The sequence below is a fragment of the Sceloporus undulatus genome, chromosome 6 (assembly GCF_019175285.1).
Source record: "Sceloporus undulatus isolate JIND9_A2432 ecotype Alabama chromosome 6, SceUnd_v1.1, whole genome shotgun sequence".
NCBI lineage: Eukaryota > Metazoa > Chordata > Lepidosauria > Squamata > Phrynosomatidae > Sceloporus > Sceloporus undulatus.
The window spans coordinates 147,757,635-147,776,855 of record NC_056527.1 but is presented as its reverse complement, the minus strand read 5'-3'; the positions used below and the strand labels follow the sequence as shown (position 1 = coordinate 147,776,855).

The window sequence follows — 19,221 nt, the reverse complement described above, 5'->3', positions numbered from 1 at the left end:
AGACTAAAAATTTCTAGACGTATACATGAGTATATACAGTATATCATTTTCAAGCGGTAAGAATTTGTCAGGGAGGAAGGCTTATATAGGTTGAGAGCCATCGTGTTTCAGCTGACTGTGGCTTCTGATGGGGCCAGAGACGTATGACTGGCAGCTGACATGTTGTTGCCATAATCAGTGGAGAATTAATGTTCACCTCAGTTGGTGCAGTTCACAGATAGCAAAAGTGGAAGCACAAGGAAGGTAGAGGTGACCAGTATTTCATCTTCACAGCTTGCTGGTTCTTCCCTAATTCCTTAAAGAAGTCATTGGGACTCATGGGGCCAATGGCAGATTATGTCAGATGCATACACTAAAGGGCAAAATCAAGGTTTGGATGCTTGAATCCATGGATAAAACCCTGGCTACAGAACGATGCAGTGCTGATTCTTCTCTCCTTTTGTGTGTTCTCTAGAAATGGTGCTTCCACCGTTGTCACAGCCATCTTTGGAGGCATTCTTCAGAACGAAGTCAACTGTTTGATATGTGGGACTGAATCCAGAAAATTTGACCCATTCCTAGGTAAGAAGAGGAACGTGTATGTCTTGGAAAGTTTTATTATTAGCAGTGTATATTTGAATTCACCTGTATTTTTTTTTAGATCTTTCACTAGATATTCCAAGTCAGTTCAGAAATAAGCGTAACAAGAACCAAGAAAATGGACCAACGTGTACATTGCGAGGTAAGATTTTTTTTTAAAGGAACAACTTGCCACATAGGTGTCTGTCTCATCCTTTTGCCTTTGTGACTAATCCTTTTTGGGGCAATTAGAGGTTTGAATTAAAAGGCAGGAAAAATTGGTTTTAACCATCTTGTTTGAATTCGGTTCTAGATTGTCTTCGCAGTTTTACAGACCTGGAAGAACTTGATGAAACAGAACTCTACATGTGCCACAAATGTAAAAAGAAACAGAAGTCCACCAAGAAGTTCTGGATCCAGAAACTACCAAAGGTGAGAAGTAGATATTGCTGAAAAGATGTGAAACATAGTACATCTGAAGGAATCTGCAGTTTTGAGGTGACTGGGATTAAAACTCATTTTTCTGGTCCTCATTTTGTTTCTGGAAACATGCATGTGAGCATATCTGTCTCTAAAGCTCTTCTGATGTGTCTGAGTGCTAGGGTGGCATAAATGTTTCTGCTGAATTAATTAAATTAAATTTGTGCCACATTGTATTGCAAATGAGTTTCACTTGCAGGTGCCTTGAAACATTTGTTCTTTTATGATTTATATGTGGAGCTTAATCTTGAGAACTGACAGGATCACATAGCTCTATTTACATGTGATAAATACTTCCTTTCTAAAAATACATCTGAAGGAATGTGGGAGTTCTTTACTTTTAATTTCCATTATTGTTGTAATTTAAAAATACTTATCCATTAAAGGAGTCTCACTATTACCTTTGTCTTTTGTGTCTCTTTATGCTGCAGGTACTGTGCTTACATTTGAAACGCTTTCACTGGACAGCATATTTGAGGAACAAAGTGGACACATATGTCGAATTTCCCCTGAGAGGCCTAGACATGAAATGTTACTTGCTAGAGGTACAGAGGCTGTCATGGGAGAGGAGAGTATGGCGGGGCCTATAATTCTAGTGGATTCTCACTGTGTTTGCTCTGTGTGTCCTTCCCACCCCTTTCCCAAACTGCAGCCTGAAAACAGTGGACCAGAAAACTGCCTGTATGACCTGGCAGCTGTGGTGGTGCACCATGGTTCAGGGTGAGTAGGATCAGAACACTGAGGGCTGCTTTGTCTTCCCAGGCTAACCATTCAAAGTTTCATCTTCTCAAAAAACCCACATTACTGCACTTGAAAACTGGTGTAATTAAAGCCCCTCTCCCTTTGGCTACTGGGTGCATTCCAGATGCATGAGCAGGTTTGCCTCAGGGCTGGTCACTTAGCTGACCAAGGGCAGCATTATTAATCTCCTTCCCCATATCACAAGATCTCAGGACAATGTAGATTTACACATACATAAGCCTGTTTTTGGACATTCTCTAACCCAGTGATCCCCAAGCTGTGTGCCTTTTAAGAGATTTTGGACTTCAGCTCCCAGAAGCCTCAACCATGTTGGCCAATAGTCTGGGATTCTGGGAGCTAAAGTCCAAAATCACTAAAAAGACTGTTCCTCAGAAGCGTTTGTGGGTCTTCAGGGATGGGGAGTATGGGCTAGTGTTGACAAGAGGTTGCTTGCACATAGAAATCCCTAGAATAAGGGCTTTCACATCTGTTTCAGAGAGAGGGAGATCCTTGTTGTTCGAAGGAGGCACTTGTGGGTCTGGTTCCAATATCTGCCTCGGGCCTAGAGCATCAAGACCACTGCTGTTTTTGCAGTAGTCCTGATGGTTTTAATGTTTGGAAGGAAGAACTTGCCAAACAAAATGATTTTCCCTAATGTACATCACATCACCAGAGCCAGCGTGGTGCGGTGGTTGGAGAGTTGGCTTGAGATTGTGGGATATTAGGGTTTGAGTCCCCACTCAGCCATGGAAACCCATTGGGTGACCAGGGGCAAGCCACACTCTCTCAGCCTCACAGGGTGGCAAAGGCAAACTCCCTCTGGACAAATCTTGCCAAGAAAACCCTGTGAAAGGGCTGCCTTTGGTCACCATAAAGCGCACATAACAAGAACAAGGCTGCCTTAAGTCCCAATATTGGAGGAAAGGTGGAATATAAATGAATAAAATAATGATAATGATAATGATGGTGGTTTTGATAATTTACTTGATCAGTGAGGGCAGTGCATTGTGGGAGAAAGCCTTGACTGTTGGCATTCCCACGTCAATTCACAACATAAAAGGCTTTCTGTTTCAGCCTTTGAGGCCTAGCTGATTTCATCCAGTTTGCCTCATTTTTAAGTTCCAAGGGATTTCAAGTGCTTCAAGTAACAAATCGTTTAATATCCTGGTAGCCTTTTAATTTATCTTTATTATTTATTGTCTTACATTGATATTATTATATGCTTCTCTTGTATTTTACCATTGATATGGTCAGTTGGCTAATCAGTAAACTTGTTGTATGCTTCCCTGAGATCTGTGGACAAAGGGCAGGCTATAAGCAGGCGGAGATGACTTTTCTCTGGGTGCCCACCGCTCCGGAGGTTGCCTTTCTTCCTCGCAAATTTGTTAGGTTTTGTGGTGTGGGTTACAAAAAAAGGCACCCGAGGATTAGGAGATGCTGGAAAAAGGCTTTGACCAAGGCAAGGGCAGCGTTGCAGCTGCTCATGGGAAAGTGGTGTTTGGCTTGGGATGTTCCTGACTGGTCTCTTCTTGAATTATGTTTCTTATAAATAACGGAGCACTGAATCTGTCCCTCTGTATTTGTATGTCTATATTTGCAGGGTTGGCTCCGGCCATTACACTGCCTATGCGACCCACGAAGGGCGCTGGTTCCATTTCAACGACAGCACCGTGACATTGACAGACGAGGAGACGGTGGTGAAAGCCAAGGCCTATATCCTCTTCTACGTCGAGCGGCAGGCCAAGTCCAGCCTGGACAAACTTTAATAATACCTCTCCCCCCAACTTTTGCATATCAAGTCCTCTGGATAAAACATTTCCAATCCTCCACAGATACTTGATCCAAGACTCTTGATTTCATTGTGCACTTTTCAGATTTTTTTTTTCTCCTCCTCCTTGTGGTTTCTAGTTTTACTTTGTCAGTAATAGCATTTGATTTGTTGAAATGTGGACACAAAGCTAACTTGGTTGTTAGTGACACCAGAAGAAAAGAACACCTCAGCAGATAAATTTGATTTGCTGCTTTAACTCGATTTTTTTTATACATAGTTTCAAGAGCTACTTTAGTTGTTTGACTTTTGTATATCTATATGTTCCTGTTTGCTTTTCAAAGGCACATTTACATCAGAGAAACTTGAATCCTTCCAATTAGCACGGTGGCATACTCAATTATGAAACGAGAGCCTTGGGTGGCTTTTCTGCCTGTTATGCAAGGCTACTTTCTTGTAAGATCAAGGACTTGTACCTGCAGATTGTGTTGCGGACGCATTACGTGCGGACAGAGTTCGGGTGGCCTGTTTGTTTTTTAAGGGACAAAATGTGGCCTCGTTACATGGGCTGCATAATTGCTGCTACTTTTGTTTCTGGAGGCTGCTTCCTTTCCCTGTTTTGTGTACATCAGTAGCTGACTATGTTGTTGGTAACAGAAGCTAATTATATAAAAAAATTGATTTTCCTTTCAGTGATGAAAAATGACAATTTTGCAGCAGTTAAGCTACCTTTCAAAAAAGAAAAATCTGATAAAGTTTAAGGTTGCCTAGCTTCTTTTCCTCTAGAACTTTTTAGATTTGTTCCCTTAATGCCATCATGTTCCCTTTGGTCTTGTGATGCGTTGGAGGTAGAGTAGAAGACTGTTTTTTGTTTTAAAACCCAGACCCCTACCAAGTTTTATCATGCAAGCCATAGCCCTCTGAACGGCTGTCGATGTGGGAAGAGGCAGCCAGGAGCAGTGTGCTGTAGGTCTGGAGGAAGAATGTGTAGTCTATGGTGGTCATAGTCATCCCGATCCTGAGACTCTTTTGCTGTCCCAGGTGCCACAACATGGCACCAGCATCTTCATTCTGCTCAGTGCATTTCTTGGCTTTGTGTTTCATGCTTTCCTGATGCATCATGGATGATGCTGAGGGTAAGGTTCAAACTGCGGCAAGCACAGTTGAATAGAGGTGATGGTTGCCTTTGGCTGCAATGAAGAGGCTTGTGAGGCTTGTAACTTAAACACTTCAGGGGGAGTAAGAAAGTGGCTTCTGCCCCACATCTTTGTGAGTTACATTAACACACTCCCTCGTATGTTCTCTTTCCGCTTTCTTCTTCCCTTTCTTCCCTTTTTTGCTTTCTTCTTTTCTCTCTCAGGGGACTTAGGTCACTTTCCCAACCCCTTTAGAGCCGAAACCCTGAATTAGCATCAGTTGAACCTCGGAGGCAGAGGGACTTAGAAGGCTGAGGTTCAGGGAATGATGTAAATGTGCCTTTCTTCGTAACGTAGAAACCACTGCAAAGGGAAAACAGTGGCTGTTAAACCAGCAGTGCTGTTCCTGGTTCTCATTTCTCCCCTCCACAAACCCATTCTTTCTTCCCTGATCCCTTTCATGTAACAGTATTCCTCCCTTGTGACATGCTGTGTTACTCTTTTTGGAATGTGGCAGGCAAAATGCAAAGCACTTACTTGCTGCTCCTGTCCTCAGGAAGCTCAGGCGGAAGGGGTTGGCCTGGGACAAAGAAGCCTTTTTCTTCGTGTGGCTCCCGTCCGCCCCTGCGTAACACATGCCGTGTGGACAGTCGAAGCAGCGAGTTGTGGCAACACACGTTATTTCTCTTCCTGGTGGAGATTTGCTTATCCACTGGATTCTACTCAGTGAGTTGTGTCAAAGCGAAGCAGTCGGAAGCGCGTTCTGCACCTGAGATAGTATTGGACATTTCCCCCCTTGTTTGTCCTGTATTGCGACGGGAGGACGACACCACCGCCCTACACTCGCACACCTGGGTTTCTGCCAAGGGAGATGCTTGGCCTGGCACTGCCCTGCCCCAGGTGGCGATGGAGCCTGAAAAAAACACTGGCTGTGGGGCTAGTGGGTGGCCAGTACCCATGGCCTAGTCACAGGCTGCCCCACATATCTGTTGTTGTTTGAGAAGACCAATGCTGTGTCCTTCTGTGCCCCTCCTGTAAGATGAAGCTGCCCTAGATGCTGTTGGCAACAGTGCCACATTAATGGACCAGAGTTCTGCCATTCTTCAGCAAAAGAAGACCAGGTGGTTGTAAGAAGAGGGTCTGGCCAAGGTAAGGCTCCATCCGGTTATGGGGCACTGGTGGTGGCAGGCTGGACGCGGCAGTGAGGCAGTCTTCTCTCTCCAGGCGGCTCTTTCTCTGTCCCACTGTGGTCATCTTCTGCGTTTCTCAACACAAGCCTACTGTTTCCAGTTTGTGTTATAGAGGGTCCTTGGGCTGTATAGTACCATAGTTGTGATTGTTTGTTTGCCATTAAAATCTTGTTGCATAAGCCTTGGTGAAGACTGTAAAATGGTTGTCTTTGGAATGTTTAGAGGGCGATTCTGGGCCACAATTTAAGCTCGCTTCCTCTCTCTCTCAAAAACAAAACAAAACAATGCCACTCTCTTCTGGAAGATGTAGCATTTAAGTATTTTTTTTTCTCACTGGGTGACTTGGGTTATGGAGCTCTATCCCCTCCATGGGACTGGTCTGGTCTGCTGCTGGTGTGTTTTTAAACAAGTAACTTGGTGGACGTTGACTTGCCAGGCTGCTTGGGAGCAAGCATGGGTTGTGCCACCTCCCAGCAAGAAGGCAGAGGAACAGTTGCCAAAAGCGTGGGATGCCAAGATGCATTTCCTGCACCTTATTGGCCCCTGCTGGTAGCTAGGTTGAGTTTGGCTACTCAGTGGGTGATGCTGCAGCACAGGTCACCTTTGTGTTAGGCGTCTTACACAGTTCCTCACACAACCCTGAGTGAAAAATAAAACTGGCATTGACTGCTGGGAAAGAAAGCAGCTGCAACTGGGCCCAGAAACGCAGGCCGTCCAACTCATTGCAACTTTTTGTTTGTTATGGGAGAGCAAAATATCTTTGGCTGCAGCTGTTGGGGAAGAAAGGCGTTCTCTTTTTCTGGCAGTTCCTTTCTTCCCCTCTCCCTGTTCACCATTGTGGCCAGCATTGCAAGGGTTTGCCAGGCTGCCTGTATCAGGTCTTCTGGGGCTTGAGCAGTTGTTCCAAGCGGGTAGATCCCTCCAGGCCTTGTGTGTGTAGTTTTGTGTCACAGACCATTCTCAAAAGGCAGGGGCTGCCGCCCTTGGAAAAACGTAGACTCCTTCACTTCCTTGTTTCTTTTGCTTGCCATGATGAGCGGAGTCCTGCCAGTCCTTTCCTTTCAGAGGGGTGGGCTGGAAACCTCTCTAAACAAGCACAGTCCACCTCCTAAACAAGCACAAATCGGCTCAGAGGCATGTAAATCCTTTTAAGGCAAGATCTGAGTAAACTAAGCCATTTTGCTCTTCCCGTAGCCATTCCGTGGGGAGAAGAAAATTCAGGCTGCTGTCGGCCTTCCCCTGGTCATTGCCCTTTTTGGAAACTTCATTCCCAGCTGTCAAAGGCCAAAAATAACCTCCATTCCACACCATATTTGTGCGAGGAGGGACCGGGAAGCGTCCGGAGCATGCTACTTCCTTGCAGACCCTCAGGGGCCATGCATCTAATGCAGCTGAATTGGGAGTGCCTCCTGCACATTTTCTCCTTCCTGGACAAAAACAGCCGGAGGAGCCTGGCCCAGACGTGTCCCCGGATGCGGAGGGTCTTTCAGGAGCCCTCGCTGTGGCCGGTGCTGCACTTCCATTCCCCCACGGAGCTGACCAAGAGCAACTATGTCCTGGGACCAGCCTTGCACTGCCTTTCCATCTGCTGGCATTCCAGCCAAGTCAAAGTCTGCAACGTTGAGGATTGGATGAAGACCACCTTGCAGAGGGACATCTGCAGCGTACATGAACACACCGTCAACCATTTCTTACTCCAGGTTTGTGAGAGGTAAGTCTTCGGGCATGTGAAGTTTTTCACCGAGATGGGCTGTGTTATAGATGTGTTACAGACTTAATGCTTGTACAGTATGGCCTAGTAGATCCATTGTACGTTTAGCAGAGAGTAAAAATGTTTTTGTTTCTGTGTGAAAGCAGGGTTTGTTTTTTAATATACACATCTGAAATTCCCCAGCACCAGAGTCCCAGCTCTTCTTTCCTCGTGTTTTTAAAGGTGAATGAAACCACATGCTAGTTTTCTAAAAGGCCACTTCTGTCCTCAAATGCCATGGCGACCAGGCGTTAAGGCTGCCCTGCCATTCCAAGCATTCCTTTGCTGTTCCTTTTTAGCCACCCTCCCTCTCCCTCCCTCCTTTAAACAGCGTGAAGATTAACCGGCACTTTGGCCTAAACAATGATTTGAGACAAAAAGCCCAGGCACAGAGAAATCCGCAGCCCTAAATAGGCTGAGGCTGTTGCCGTTTGCTGGCACTTGCTCACAACCGCTGCGAAATATTTTACAAACTGCCAGAGACTGATGCTGCAATACATCCTCTGTGTTCAATGCATAGAATATTCTAACCTGAGCTCTTTCTTGAAGAGGTTTAAAAAGAGATTTAAAATAGGGAGACCAAGATTATACATGCAACTACATGCTGGTATAATGACAAGTCCGGTCTTGTGTAGAGAGGTCAACATGGCCGCATCAGAGGTATGATATTGAGAGATAGCATAGCCATCATGATTAGTAGCCATACAGCTAGTTGCAAAACCAAGGCAACTTCACTACAGTGAGTCCTTGGTATTTGCTGGGGTTTGGTTCCAAGACCTCCCTGCAGATAGTAAAATGTGTGAATGAGCAAGTTCCATTATATACAGTGGGTTAAGAAAATTGTGCCCCTTATATAACATGATAAAATTCAAAGATGTTGCCATGTTAGTCTGTAAAATCTATATGTAGAGATCTGAAAGAAAGAAGTTGGCATCATGAGCTTTCAGACTTCAATCTACTTCCCCAGATACATTTCCTCAAACGCATCTGAGGAAATAGACTGAAGTCTAGGAAAGCTCATGCTGCCAACTTCTTTCTTTGTTAGTCTCAAAGGTGCAACAAGATCTCTTTACATACTGATAAAACGGAAAAATTAAGGGTGCTTTTGGTTTTTTAAAAAATAGCAAGCTTTAGATGGTTTAATTCATGGCTACAGAATCCATGGATATAGAGGCTGACTGTATTAACCATGGCATTAACTAAACCAAGACAATAGTCTAGTACTGTATGCTTGTGCTGTGAGGGTCTTACTGCAGAATAACAGTCCTGAATTGCCCATAACTACCCTCTGCGTAAAGCCTTAACACACTTGTAGCAACAAGTGATTTGGAGCAACCATCCCATCAGACTAGGAGTGGGATGGCTTTAACCAGTTGGAAGATGGGAGACCAGTCTTACTGCTCTTAAATCCTATATCCCCAGCTGACCACTGTGTTTCATTATAACTCCTGTTTGTGTTTTCAAGGTGTCCAAACCTACTATCTTTGACACTTTCTGGGTGCGGCCATGTTACCGACTCCTACATCACTTTGCTTCTGAAGAGCTGCTCCAGCCTCCGGACTCTGCGGCTGGAAAACTGCGTCCAGATCACTGACCAGACTTTGGACGCTGTAACCCTTTATGCTGATGCCTTGCAAACGCTGCACGTGGACTTTTGCAGGAACGTAACGCAGGCAGGTTTGCAGCGGGTGCAGAAAAGGTGCCCGTCAATAACTTTAAAAGCAGAAAGAAGCGCAGACATGATCCCAGACAAAAAGCCAGGTAACGGGGCATCGGAGAGGGCATTCAGGAAACTGCTGTGGCACTGAGGGAAAGAGCAACCTCTGCGTCGAGCGAGATTCATTCATGTATTTCTGCACGGCTTTGGGACTTCAAGCACATCCATACAGAAATGGATATAGAATTATCTGTACAGCTGCTGGGGAAAATCCTGCACAAAACCCATTGCAAAACCAATGGCAAAAACTCTTTCTTAAGGCTGACTTAGTCAGCATGGTTACTGGAATTCTACATTCTATGTTCTCACAAATGTTGGGTGCCCCATTACTGGAAAAATGGAGAACTAGAAAGGTCCTTCACTTCCCAAACAAGCTGTGATTGCTTTATGAATACAAAATGTTTTTCACGTGTTGAGTGGCCTTTTTCCAAAATTAAAATCAAAATTTTCTTCTTTGTAGAAGCGGCTGGGCTTTTGAGTGTTTGTTGAAATCGACTGCAACAGTTGATCGTCTCCAAAACTCAACTACCAAAGGAATCATAGAATCATAGAATCGTAGAGTTGGAAGAGACCACTAGGGCCATCCAGTCCAACCCCCTCCAAATCAAAGCATCCCTGACAGATGGCCATCCAGCCTCTGTTTGAAGACCTCCAAGGAAGGAGACTCTATCACCCTCCGAGGGAGTTTGTTCCACTGTCGAACAGCCCTTACTGTCAGGAAGTTCCTCCTAATGTTGAGGTGGAATCTCTTTTCCTGTAGCTTGCATCCATTGCTTCGGGTCCTGTTTTCTGGAGCAGCAGGAAACAAGCTTGCTCCCTCTTCAATATGACATCCCTTCAAATATTTAAACAGGGCTATCATATCACCTCTTAACCTTCTTTTCTCCAGGCTAAACATCCCCAGCTCCCTAAGTCGTTCCTCATAGGGCATGGTTTCCAGACCCTTCACCATTTTTGTCGCCCTCCTTTGGACACGCTCCAGTTTCTCAATGTCCTTTCTGAATTGTGGCGCCCAGAACTGGACACAATATTCTAGGTGGGGCCTGACCAAAGCAGAATACAGTGGCACTATTACTTCTCTTGATCTAGACACTATACTTCTATTGATGCAGCCTAAAATAGCATTGGCCTTTTTAGCTGCCGCATCACACTGTTCACTCATGTTCAACTTGTGGTCTACTTGGACTCCTAGATCCCTTTCACACGTAGTTTCATTCAGCCAGGTGTCACCCATCCTATATCTGTGCATTTTATTTTTCCGCCCTAAGTGCAATACCTTACATTTCTCCGTGTTGAATTTCATTTTGTTAGCTTTGGCCCAGCTTTCTAGTCTATTCAGGTCATTTTGAATCTTGATCCTGTCCTCTGGGGTATTAGCTATTCCCCCTAATTTGGTGTCATCTCCAAATCTGATAAGTATGCTCCCAATTCTGTCATCCAGGTCATTGATAAAGATGTTGAATAGCACTGGGCCCGGGACAGAGCCCTGTGGGACCCCACTGGTCACTTCTCTCTAGGATGAAAAGGAGCCATTGTTGAGTACCCTTTGGGTTTGGCCGGTCAACCGGGTACCTTAAATCTTATATTGGACAGGCTAATTTCTCCAAATTGTATTTAGTTCTACTAAAATGTACTGTATATACGTGACTATAAGTCAACCTCATGTATAAGTTGAGGACAGTATATATGTGTGTCAAAATGGCCAAAATTATGGATTTTGATATGACCCGTGGATAAGGCAAGGGTAAAACTTATCAGTGTGTCGCAAAGAATATAAAAGATGAAACAAAGATGAAAATGATGCTAAAGAACTTTAAATTTTTTGACAGACATAACTGTTTGTGCTCACCCTAAAGACTGGATGGATGGATGAAATAGTACAGTGGTGCCTCGGGTTACGAAATTAATTCGTAACGCGGCCGCTTTCGTAACCCGAAAAGCCTTCGTAAGCCGAATTGCCATAGGCGCTAATGGGGAAAAGCCGCGATTCCGTGCGAAAAAGCCGAAAAAAGCACCAAAAGTTTTTTCGTAACCCGAAAAAACATTCGTAACCTGGAACAATAATTCCCTATGGGATTTTTTCGTATCCCGAAAATTTCGTAACCTGGGTATTTCGTATCCCGAGGTACCACTGTAGAGGGTTTTTTGATGGAGTTAAATAAAGTACAGTACTTACATTGACTCATGGATAAATTGACCCAGGTTTTTTGGGTCAATGTTTTGTCTAAAATTTCTAGACATACATGAGTATATACAGTACTTTTTAGCCGAAATGATCTAACAACCCCTAAAACCTGTCCACCTTCCTTTTATCACAGCAAATGATTTGGATGTTGTAGTTCCTATAGAACCTTAATTTTCTGCGGAACAAGAGTCTAAAAAGCTGCCATATATATTTAGCATAATCTTCAATGTTATAATTTTGCCAAACAAAATCATACATATTTTAATTTAATCTCTTCGCTGCTGATACACACACACACATATATACATATATACATATATACTTCTATCTTACTGCTAGACTAATAATAATTCTGTTTTTGCCATTAATTTCAGTTTCTCCTACTTGACTGGAACCACAGTGGAAAGACTGAGAAGTCAGCAAGTAGAAACTTAAATTAATGGCAAAAACAGTATTATTATTAGTTAGCAGTTAGAAGACATTCCTCCTACACTAGGTGTGTGTATATGTATATTATTTATATATAAGGTTTATTTCTCAAATATTCCATGGCATGACTTATGGTTTATTTCTCTCCTTTTCCCCTGTTAATATGGTCAACAGGATGTGAAAAGGCTACAATTCTAGATAAACTCAATTTCAAATGCTCAGTAAACCACTAGGAAACGTTAAGTAGCAAAACCATTCGTCAATTCTTGAATTTGCTTTTATTTTCTCTGCATAAGGAACCCTGCACAGGCATTTCAAATTAAAACAAAAATAAATATATGAATATTCATGTAAAACTGTCCTTTCTAATGAACAATTATACACAATGTACAACTCTTCATGTTCACTGGGAAGGCTTATAAATGCACCATTCCCAACATCAAAAAATATAATGCACCAGAAAGGCTGCATGCAAACTTATCAAAAAAGTGAACAAAGGGGCAGAGAGGAAGAAAACTTACCAGTCTCACCTTTTTGCATTTTTTGTTTACAGTCACAGAAAGAGAGGGAAAGAAAACCACATCTAAGTCTCGTTACATTTAGAGTAACTAAAAAAGGTGGCCACTGTTTTATGTTTCCTAAAACATCTACCATTACCATAAAATGGTGTCAACACTGAAACCTGACATGGGCACGAGATGCAAGAAAGGAAGAGGGTTATTTTGTTGTTGTTGCTATCTGCAGTGTCAATAGTCCGTGTCGGAGCCCTCGGCGTTGTCCACGTTGCGGGACAGCATGTAATTGTCCATATCTATCGACCGGCAATTGTTGATTGCATAGCGCAAACGCTCGGCCATGATGAGCTGACTGGAATAGGGAGGGAGCCTCAGCTGAAAGAAACACGTCTGTGAGGTAGGCAAGCTGTCATAAGGCTGAGGAGGAAGGAAGGAAGGAAGGGAGAAAGACAAAATGTGACTGACGGCTCTTAAGAAAGCAGAGGGTCTTGTTAGTAGGCCTGCTGCCTATCTTCCCTGGGAAGAGACCCATAGCAGGCATCCCCAAGGCCTTTCTGTCTCCTTTCCAAAACTGTTCTCCTTCTGCCTTCTGTATGGCACTTTCCACATAATTGTAAGGCATCACCAATAGCCTTTTAATGCCACTACTTTGGTTACCTTTCCTTTTTTCTTTAGTCTATTACTGAATACACTGGTGCCTCGGGATACGAAATGATCGGGTTACGAAATTTCCGGGATACGAAAAAGTTGGATTGGCAAAAACTGTTCCGGGTTACGAAATATTTTTCGGGTTACAAAATTCATTTCGGCGCGAAATTCAAATGCTGCAAAGTGCAGCTATAGGCTTTCCAGTGCTAACGGAAAGCCTTTTCGGGTTACGAAATTTTCGGGTTACGAAAGGAATGGCGGAACGAATTAATTTTGTAACCCGAGGCACCAGTGTATTCCAAACAAGCAATCCATCATATACAAACATAAAATCAAACAAATCCAAAAGCCTTTCAAACCCAATCACATACATCACACCATTTTCAAACCTTCTGTAACTTCTATCCTTTGTCTTTCTTTCCTCTCTTCCTCCTCCTATCCCTTCTTACCCTTCCTTACTATTCTTCCTACCTCCTATTCTCTAAATTCTCTTCCTTGGCCTATCCTTCCTGTCTATCCTTTTAGTTTGTATGCCATGGGCAGGTTTACTTTATCTATTTTACTGTTTGTATGTATAGCGTTGTGTAAGTCTACAGTGCTATATACAGCATAATAATAATAATCTGTCCTCTCAGATGGCCCCTTCATCAACTTTCTTCACTTACTCCAACCTTCTACCACTTACCAGTATCTCTGTAAAAAACCTAAACCTTCTTAATTTGTTACCTTCAACATTGCTTATTCCAAATATAAAAAATATAAACAATTTGTCAGAACTAGACAAATTATGATTTGCATAAAGAAAAAAATGCATGAACTAACTCTTAGAAGCAGTTACAATACGAAAGGATTATGTAAATTAGAAGATGCTCAACTTTTCTATCCTATCTTGTTATTTTTAACTCCATACCGCTCTTCTTTCTCACCACTATCTATCTATCTATCTATCTATCTATCTATCTATCTATCTATCTATCTATCTATCTATCTATCTATTATTTTCTGGTGTATAAGACTACTTTTTAAACCAGGAAAATCTTCTCAAAAGTCGGGGGTCGTCTTATACGCCGGGTGCCATCTTTGCTAAGTACCTGCATGTCATAAGCATTTGAATTAAAATTACCATATTGAAATCAAATCTGATTTTTAAATTTTTTTATTTGGTGTGCATTGGAAGAGGGGTAGTCTTATACGGTGAGTATATCCCAAACTCTATATTTTAACTGGAAAAGTTGGGGGTCGTCTTATACGCCGGAAAATACGGTGTGTATGTGTATATGCATATATGTGTGTGTGTATATATATATATATACACACACACATTTTTTGCCTTTTCTTTTTCCTCTTTCCTTCTTTTTTCCTCTATAATTCTCTTTTCTTTTTCTCTTCATTTATCCTTATGTATATGTATATATGTAAAATCTTTTTTAAATTAATAAAAATATTACTTTTTTAAAAACAAAACTAAACCTTCTTCCTGACTCTTCCTGTACGTAATCTTCCATATCCGTTTCCAATTTCTTTCAGACATACTTTACTTCCTTCCTCTCTTATATCTGGTTACCTTTTCCAAGATTGTATGTAGAGAGATTTGTAGCACCTTTGAGACTCGCTGTAACGGTGCTACATGAGCTCTCAACATACTGATTCTACAGACCAACATGGCTATCTATATCTTTGAATTTTTCCAAGCCTTTTGCTTTCATCAGAGCAATAGTCCTTCCTGAAGCCCTCACACAGGTCCTAATCTCCCACCCAAGAATCAAAAAGGAGAAGCATTACTCTGGGCTGGATGGGGCTTTGGCTATCAAAACAGAGCTGCCAATGAACAGTCCCTTAACGTAGCTTGTTCTGGCGCTACCAGTCTGATTTGGGTAGTAGGTACCCACATTTAAGGCCTTTTCCTCCTGTGAAAAAGTACAGAAAATTACTTCCTAGCTCTTATTTGAAGTTTGTTTTGCACTCCAAAAGTGAGTCTCTTAGCCAGAGGGAGGGCTTCTCACCTGTTTCAACACCTAGGAACAGGCGGTTCAAAATCAGTATTAATCTAAGCATTCTAAAGGAGTACAGAGTATCTCACCAGTAAAGCAACTTTCAACTATCAGCGAAGTGTACTTTCTATTACTAGCTTCTATGATTGTATTATTGAGATCAGGCAACAGTGAGGAAGAGTTGTCCCTTACCCTATCGACCTTCATTATTTGGAAACGCTGAGAGATATCTGCTGTGTTGGCCGGCAGGCGAGATCTTCCTGACACAAACCTCATGAAAAGGACCCGTTCCTCGTTAGAGAACTCTTCGAGGGTGTGCCAGAACCACTGTACCAGCTGGTGCTGCTCATCGACCTCTCGGTACCGGACCACTTTCTTTAGCACTTCCACAGAGATTTCTGGCATTCCACAAACCATCTGCTCCAACTGCTTGGCAGTCAGAAGGGACAGCAAGGGGACTGGGACGATCCAGGACATCCCTTCTCTCACCGCAGCCACCTGCAACGCAAAGAGATGGAGCTCTATAATGCCACATAGTGTGTTGCCTTTGCAATAACTCAAAGCGAAGTGCTTTCTGCTAGGGACCAGGCCAGGATGGGTGGCTATTACCTCTCGGGTCACAAGGAAATGTGAAATAAAACCTCTGCAAGAGAATGAAACAGAAGCGTGATCTGGGGTGGGCTGTGACTAAGAAGTCTTGTTTTTATCTTATGGAAATTGACTCAAAAAACTTTACTTTTTAATGAAAGCACAGAAGGTACTACACAGACTTCTTGCAAATGATCCAATACTGTGGGTCTTTAGAAAAAACCTTTCTCCCAATTGTCCCAACGTATTTCCCAAACTGGTGAATACACAGCAGTCATAGATAGGAACCAGTCACAAATGCATAACTCTTACTCATGAACTCCTAACTACCTTTGTGAATTCTGGCAGATGTTTCTTGACATTTTCATCTGAAATGGGCAACACTGCCAAACCTAATTTTACAACTATGTGCGCTTATCCTTTAACTATAACCCACACTGGACTTGATACACTGAGGACTCTTACCTGACGGTCCATTTCGTGGAGTCTGTACTCGATGGCCCTTTCCACATATTCCTTTCTGTTTGAAAAAGTGAGCGGAATGCTGTTCCCACCAGGGATTATGGGAACCATTTTTCCATCAGCACTCTGGCCAACAAAAGAATCTAGAGGAATCATCTAGTAGGGAGAGGAAAAGACAATACCAGGAATTTGGCCTCCAGAAATGGAAGCCCAGGATGCTAGCTACCCCAAAACAGCAAGCCAAAAGACACAAGTACTAAGAGTCCCAGAGCCAGTAAAACAGTCTGGCTCGCAAGCTTTTACCTCGTGGAAATTCTCTTCTGTGATCCCGCTGTCTTCAATGTGAAGAATGCTGTTAAGGGTTTGCACATAGAGAAGATCCACCTCTTCCAAGTCTTCCAGAGTGAGTGGGATGCAGCAGAGCTGTTTCCAGACCAAGGGGGCCAAGTGAAGGTCCAGGGGCTTCTTCGTGCGAATGGCCACCCCCATCAGGATGCCCAGGAACTTGAACTGCATTAGGTGCTCCTCTAAGCAGGCCGAAGGATTGAAGAGGAACCTTGGGAAAGAGGCAAGGCACAAGGATGATGTTGGCAGGGTGGCTTCACGAGAATCGCTAAAGGGAAAATACATCCCCAGCCCACCAAAGCTCAGCGTAACAGGACACAAAATGCCACAGCGTGGTCTGTCCCACTGGAATCATTAACCCTATCTGGTGAAATCTTCCATCTAGAGAATAAAAATCCACAAACAACCCCAAAGACCGATTCTAGTTCTTTCTGATGTAATGTAGAGCCAGTCTGGTGTTGGTGTAGTGGTTTGAGTGTTGGATTAGGACTCTGGAGGCCAGGGTTCAAACTCCCGTTTGGCCAAGGAAATCCCCTGGGTGTGCTTGGGTAATCACACTCTTTCAGCCTCAAAGGAAGAGATGGCAAGCCTCCGCAGAAATCTTGTCAAAACCCCCCCAAACATGGTAAGGTTTAGAGTCACCATAAGTCGGAAACAATTTTAAGACATACTCGCAAAAATTTATTCATTCTGTTGTTGTGACATGCTGAGCTGAACACATGAATACAATGAATTTCAAGAAGAAAATGCCTTGAGACTCACTCACCTGTCTCTGTTGTAGCCCACTTCAGCCGTTGCATTTGGGGAGGGGATCAGGAGGTCAACCACCCCAGTTTCAAGCTCCTTTTAAAGCAAGAAGAAAATGCTTTCGTGTATTGTCATGTATGCCAAAGCAATTGCCACCACACTTATTCTTTTCCCTGGTTTCAAATGTGAGTCAGAAAGACCTCCTTTCTTGTAGCTACCATGTAAAGCAACCTTGTATTTCCACAACAAAGGGATATCAAATGTAACAGCAGTTAACTAAGGTCAGAAGGAAATAGTTTGGCATGAGAGCCTTTGTTGCCTGGGATGGAAAAACCCAAATCCTTTCAGGCCCAGCATCACAATCTGCCAGGGATTGTGGATTTGTGCAAGTGTTTCAACTGCTAACACACACTCCAATGTAAGAGAATGCTTGTGGGAGAGCACAATAAAATTATGTGGAAGAAACTGGAAACATAGAAGTTCCCTATGACTTAAAAACAATACCTGGCACATTTCTGTGATTGTGTCATCAAAGACTCCTCCAGCATCGTCAGCGCCTTCTCCAACCAACTTCACTTTCCAGGCACGAGAGGGCAGGCGGAGGTCTGAGGCATTTAGCTTCACGACTTGTCTTGCAATTTGAACAAATATAGGCTTGCATTTCCGTCCCCTTTGGAAAGAGAAAAGAAAGTGTCAGCCACCAACCTTGCAAACAAGGTTGTTGCAATAAGAGATGTTCCTACCCTGAGAACATCAAAGAGGGCCACCTTTACCCATTCCCCTGGTTGTCCTCAGAACTGAAGAACGCAGCTGACCTGGTTGATATCCTTTTGACGGTGATCTGTGGGCCATAGTTCTTCCCCTGCACCATGGTTTTTCCTATGGAGCGGACCATTGGGAGAGTGTAGACCCTTGGTGCCAGCAACGGCCTCAGCTGCCCCTGAACAATCCCCCAGGTTCCAGCATTGTAGTGGGACGTGCTGCTCTGTAAAGACAGGAGACCCACAAAGCTCAGTTTCACAAGCTCCCCACATCCAATGCCAGCCTGCCCTCTTTGGGATGGGAGTCTCTCCACTCACCTCCTGTTTCAAGAGCCTAAAAGCTGCTTCTGAAACAGTAGGATCTTCTTGGGGATTGGCACAGCAAGGGCATCCCCCCTTCAGCTTGCAACCACAATAATGACAACTAAAATGGTGACGGAGGTTGAAGTGAGGAGATGTGTCCCTTCATACACTTCAACCTCTCCTATCCAGCTATTAGCTCTCCGTTGCAAAAGTCAATGAAGCCAATTCCCAACGCCAGTATGAGAGATTCAAACTCCTTGAAACCAGGTGGACCACTCTTTTTCAGCAAAAACCTAGGGGTCAGCCTGCCTTGTACTTTAGGATCCCCCAACCCCCTGCAGTGATGGGAAATCTCCTAAAATGGAGGAAATGGAGTCCTGTTTTTTTTTAAAATTTGTATTAATTTGAAAAAGGCAAGACAATACACCAAAAAATACTAACAACAGTCAACCTCATCAATTAATCATAACACTTCTATCTTAAAGAAAGGAAAAAAAAACCACACAGAAAGAAACATTCTACTAATAACTAATTACATACAATCATACTAACTACCCCATTTCTTATATACTTAATAACAATAACAACAATAAACTCTTTCCTCTCGCCATCTTATCCATAAAATCCAAGTATTTCCTTTTCTAGTTCTACTACACATACATCAAATGTAAATAAATCCCAATACATCCAATCCTAAGAGCATCCTTACCCCATTACCCCTTCTCCTCTCTATTCTCCCTCTCGTCCTTCATACTTCCATTCATTTAACTCACTCATTCTTACCATTTCCTTCCATATCCCTTCACTACCTTTCCTTACTCTTCCTACTCTCTGTATTCCATTCTCCTTTCTTTGCCCTTCAGCCTTGCACTTCCCTCCCTTCTATTCCTTTCCTGGGGCCCTGGTT

At 43.2% G+C, this 19,221-nt stretch overlaps 5 protein-coding genes across 8 annotated transcripts in view; 3 read left to right on the top strand and 2 right to left on the bottom strand.

The window, feature by feature from the left end:
• The window catches only part of USP3 (ubiquitin specific peptidase 3), a 50,003-nt gene extending 43,946 nt beyond the window's left edge, over window positions 1-6,057 (top strand). For all 3 annotated transcript variants that reach the window (XM_042471390.1, XM_042471389.1, XM_042471391.1), the window contains 6 exons: window positions 455-561; window positions 641-721; window positions 872-990; window positions 1,470-1,583; window positions 1,691-1,758; window positions 3,380-6,057. In XM_042471390.1, the coding sequence (XP_042327324.1) occupies window positions 455-561; window positions 641-721; window positions 872-990; window positions 1,470-1,583; window positions 1,691-1,758; window positions 3,380-3,545 (655 nt within the window). In that variant the 3' untranslated portion in view covers window positions 3,546-6,057. The remainder of the gene's footprint in view (window positions 1-454; window positions 562-640; window positions 722-871; window positions 991-1,469; window positions 1,584-1,690; window positions 1,759-3,379) is intronic.
• MINDY2 (MINDY lysine 48 deubiquitinase 2) overlaps window positions 1-19,221 on the bottom strand; it is a 689,230-nt gene that overhangs the window by 301,003 nt on the left and 369,006 nt on the right. The window lies entirely within an intron of this gene.
• MYO1E (myosin IE) overlaps window positions 1-19,221 on the top strand; it is a 568,767-nt gene that overhangs the window by 285,439 nt on the left and 264,107 nt on the right. The gene's annotated exons all lie outside the window — the stretch shown is intronic.
• On the top strand, window positions 5,694-9,790 carry FBXL22 (F-box and leucine rich repeat protein 22). Its single transcript, XM_042471412.1, has 3 exons — window positions 5,694-5,832; window positions 7,068-7,584; window positions 9,089-9,790. Exons 2-3 carry the CDS (start codon window positions 7,220-7,222, stop codon window positions 9,429-9,431), a joined length of 708 nt encoding a protein of 235 aa, XP_042327346.1. The 5' UTR covers window positions 5,694-5,832; window positions 7,068-7,219; the 3' UTR covers window positions 9,432-9,790.
• The window catches only part of HERC1 (HECT and RLD domain containing E3 ubiquitin protein ligase family member 1), an 89,456-nt gene continuing 82,448 nt past the window's right edge, over window positions 12,214-19,221 (bottom strand). The window contains 7 exon segments of the mRNA XM_042471421.1: window positions 12,214-12,886; window positions 15,301-15,606; window positions 16,162-16,314; window positions 16,462-16,714; window positions 17,270-17,346; window positions 17,755-17,920; window positions 18,066-18,235. Coding sequence (XP_042327355.1) covers window positions 12,701-12,886; window positions 15,301-15,606; window positions 16,162-16,314; window positions 16,462-16,714; window positions 17,270-17,346; window positions 17,755-17,920; window positions 18,066-18,235 — 1,311 coding nt within the window. The 3' untranslated portion in view covers window positions 12,214-12,700.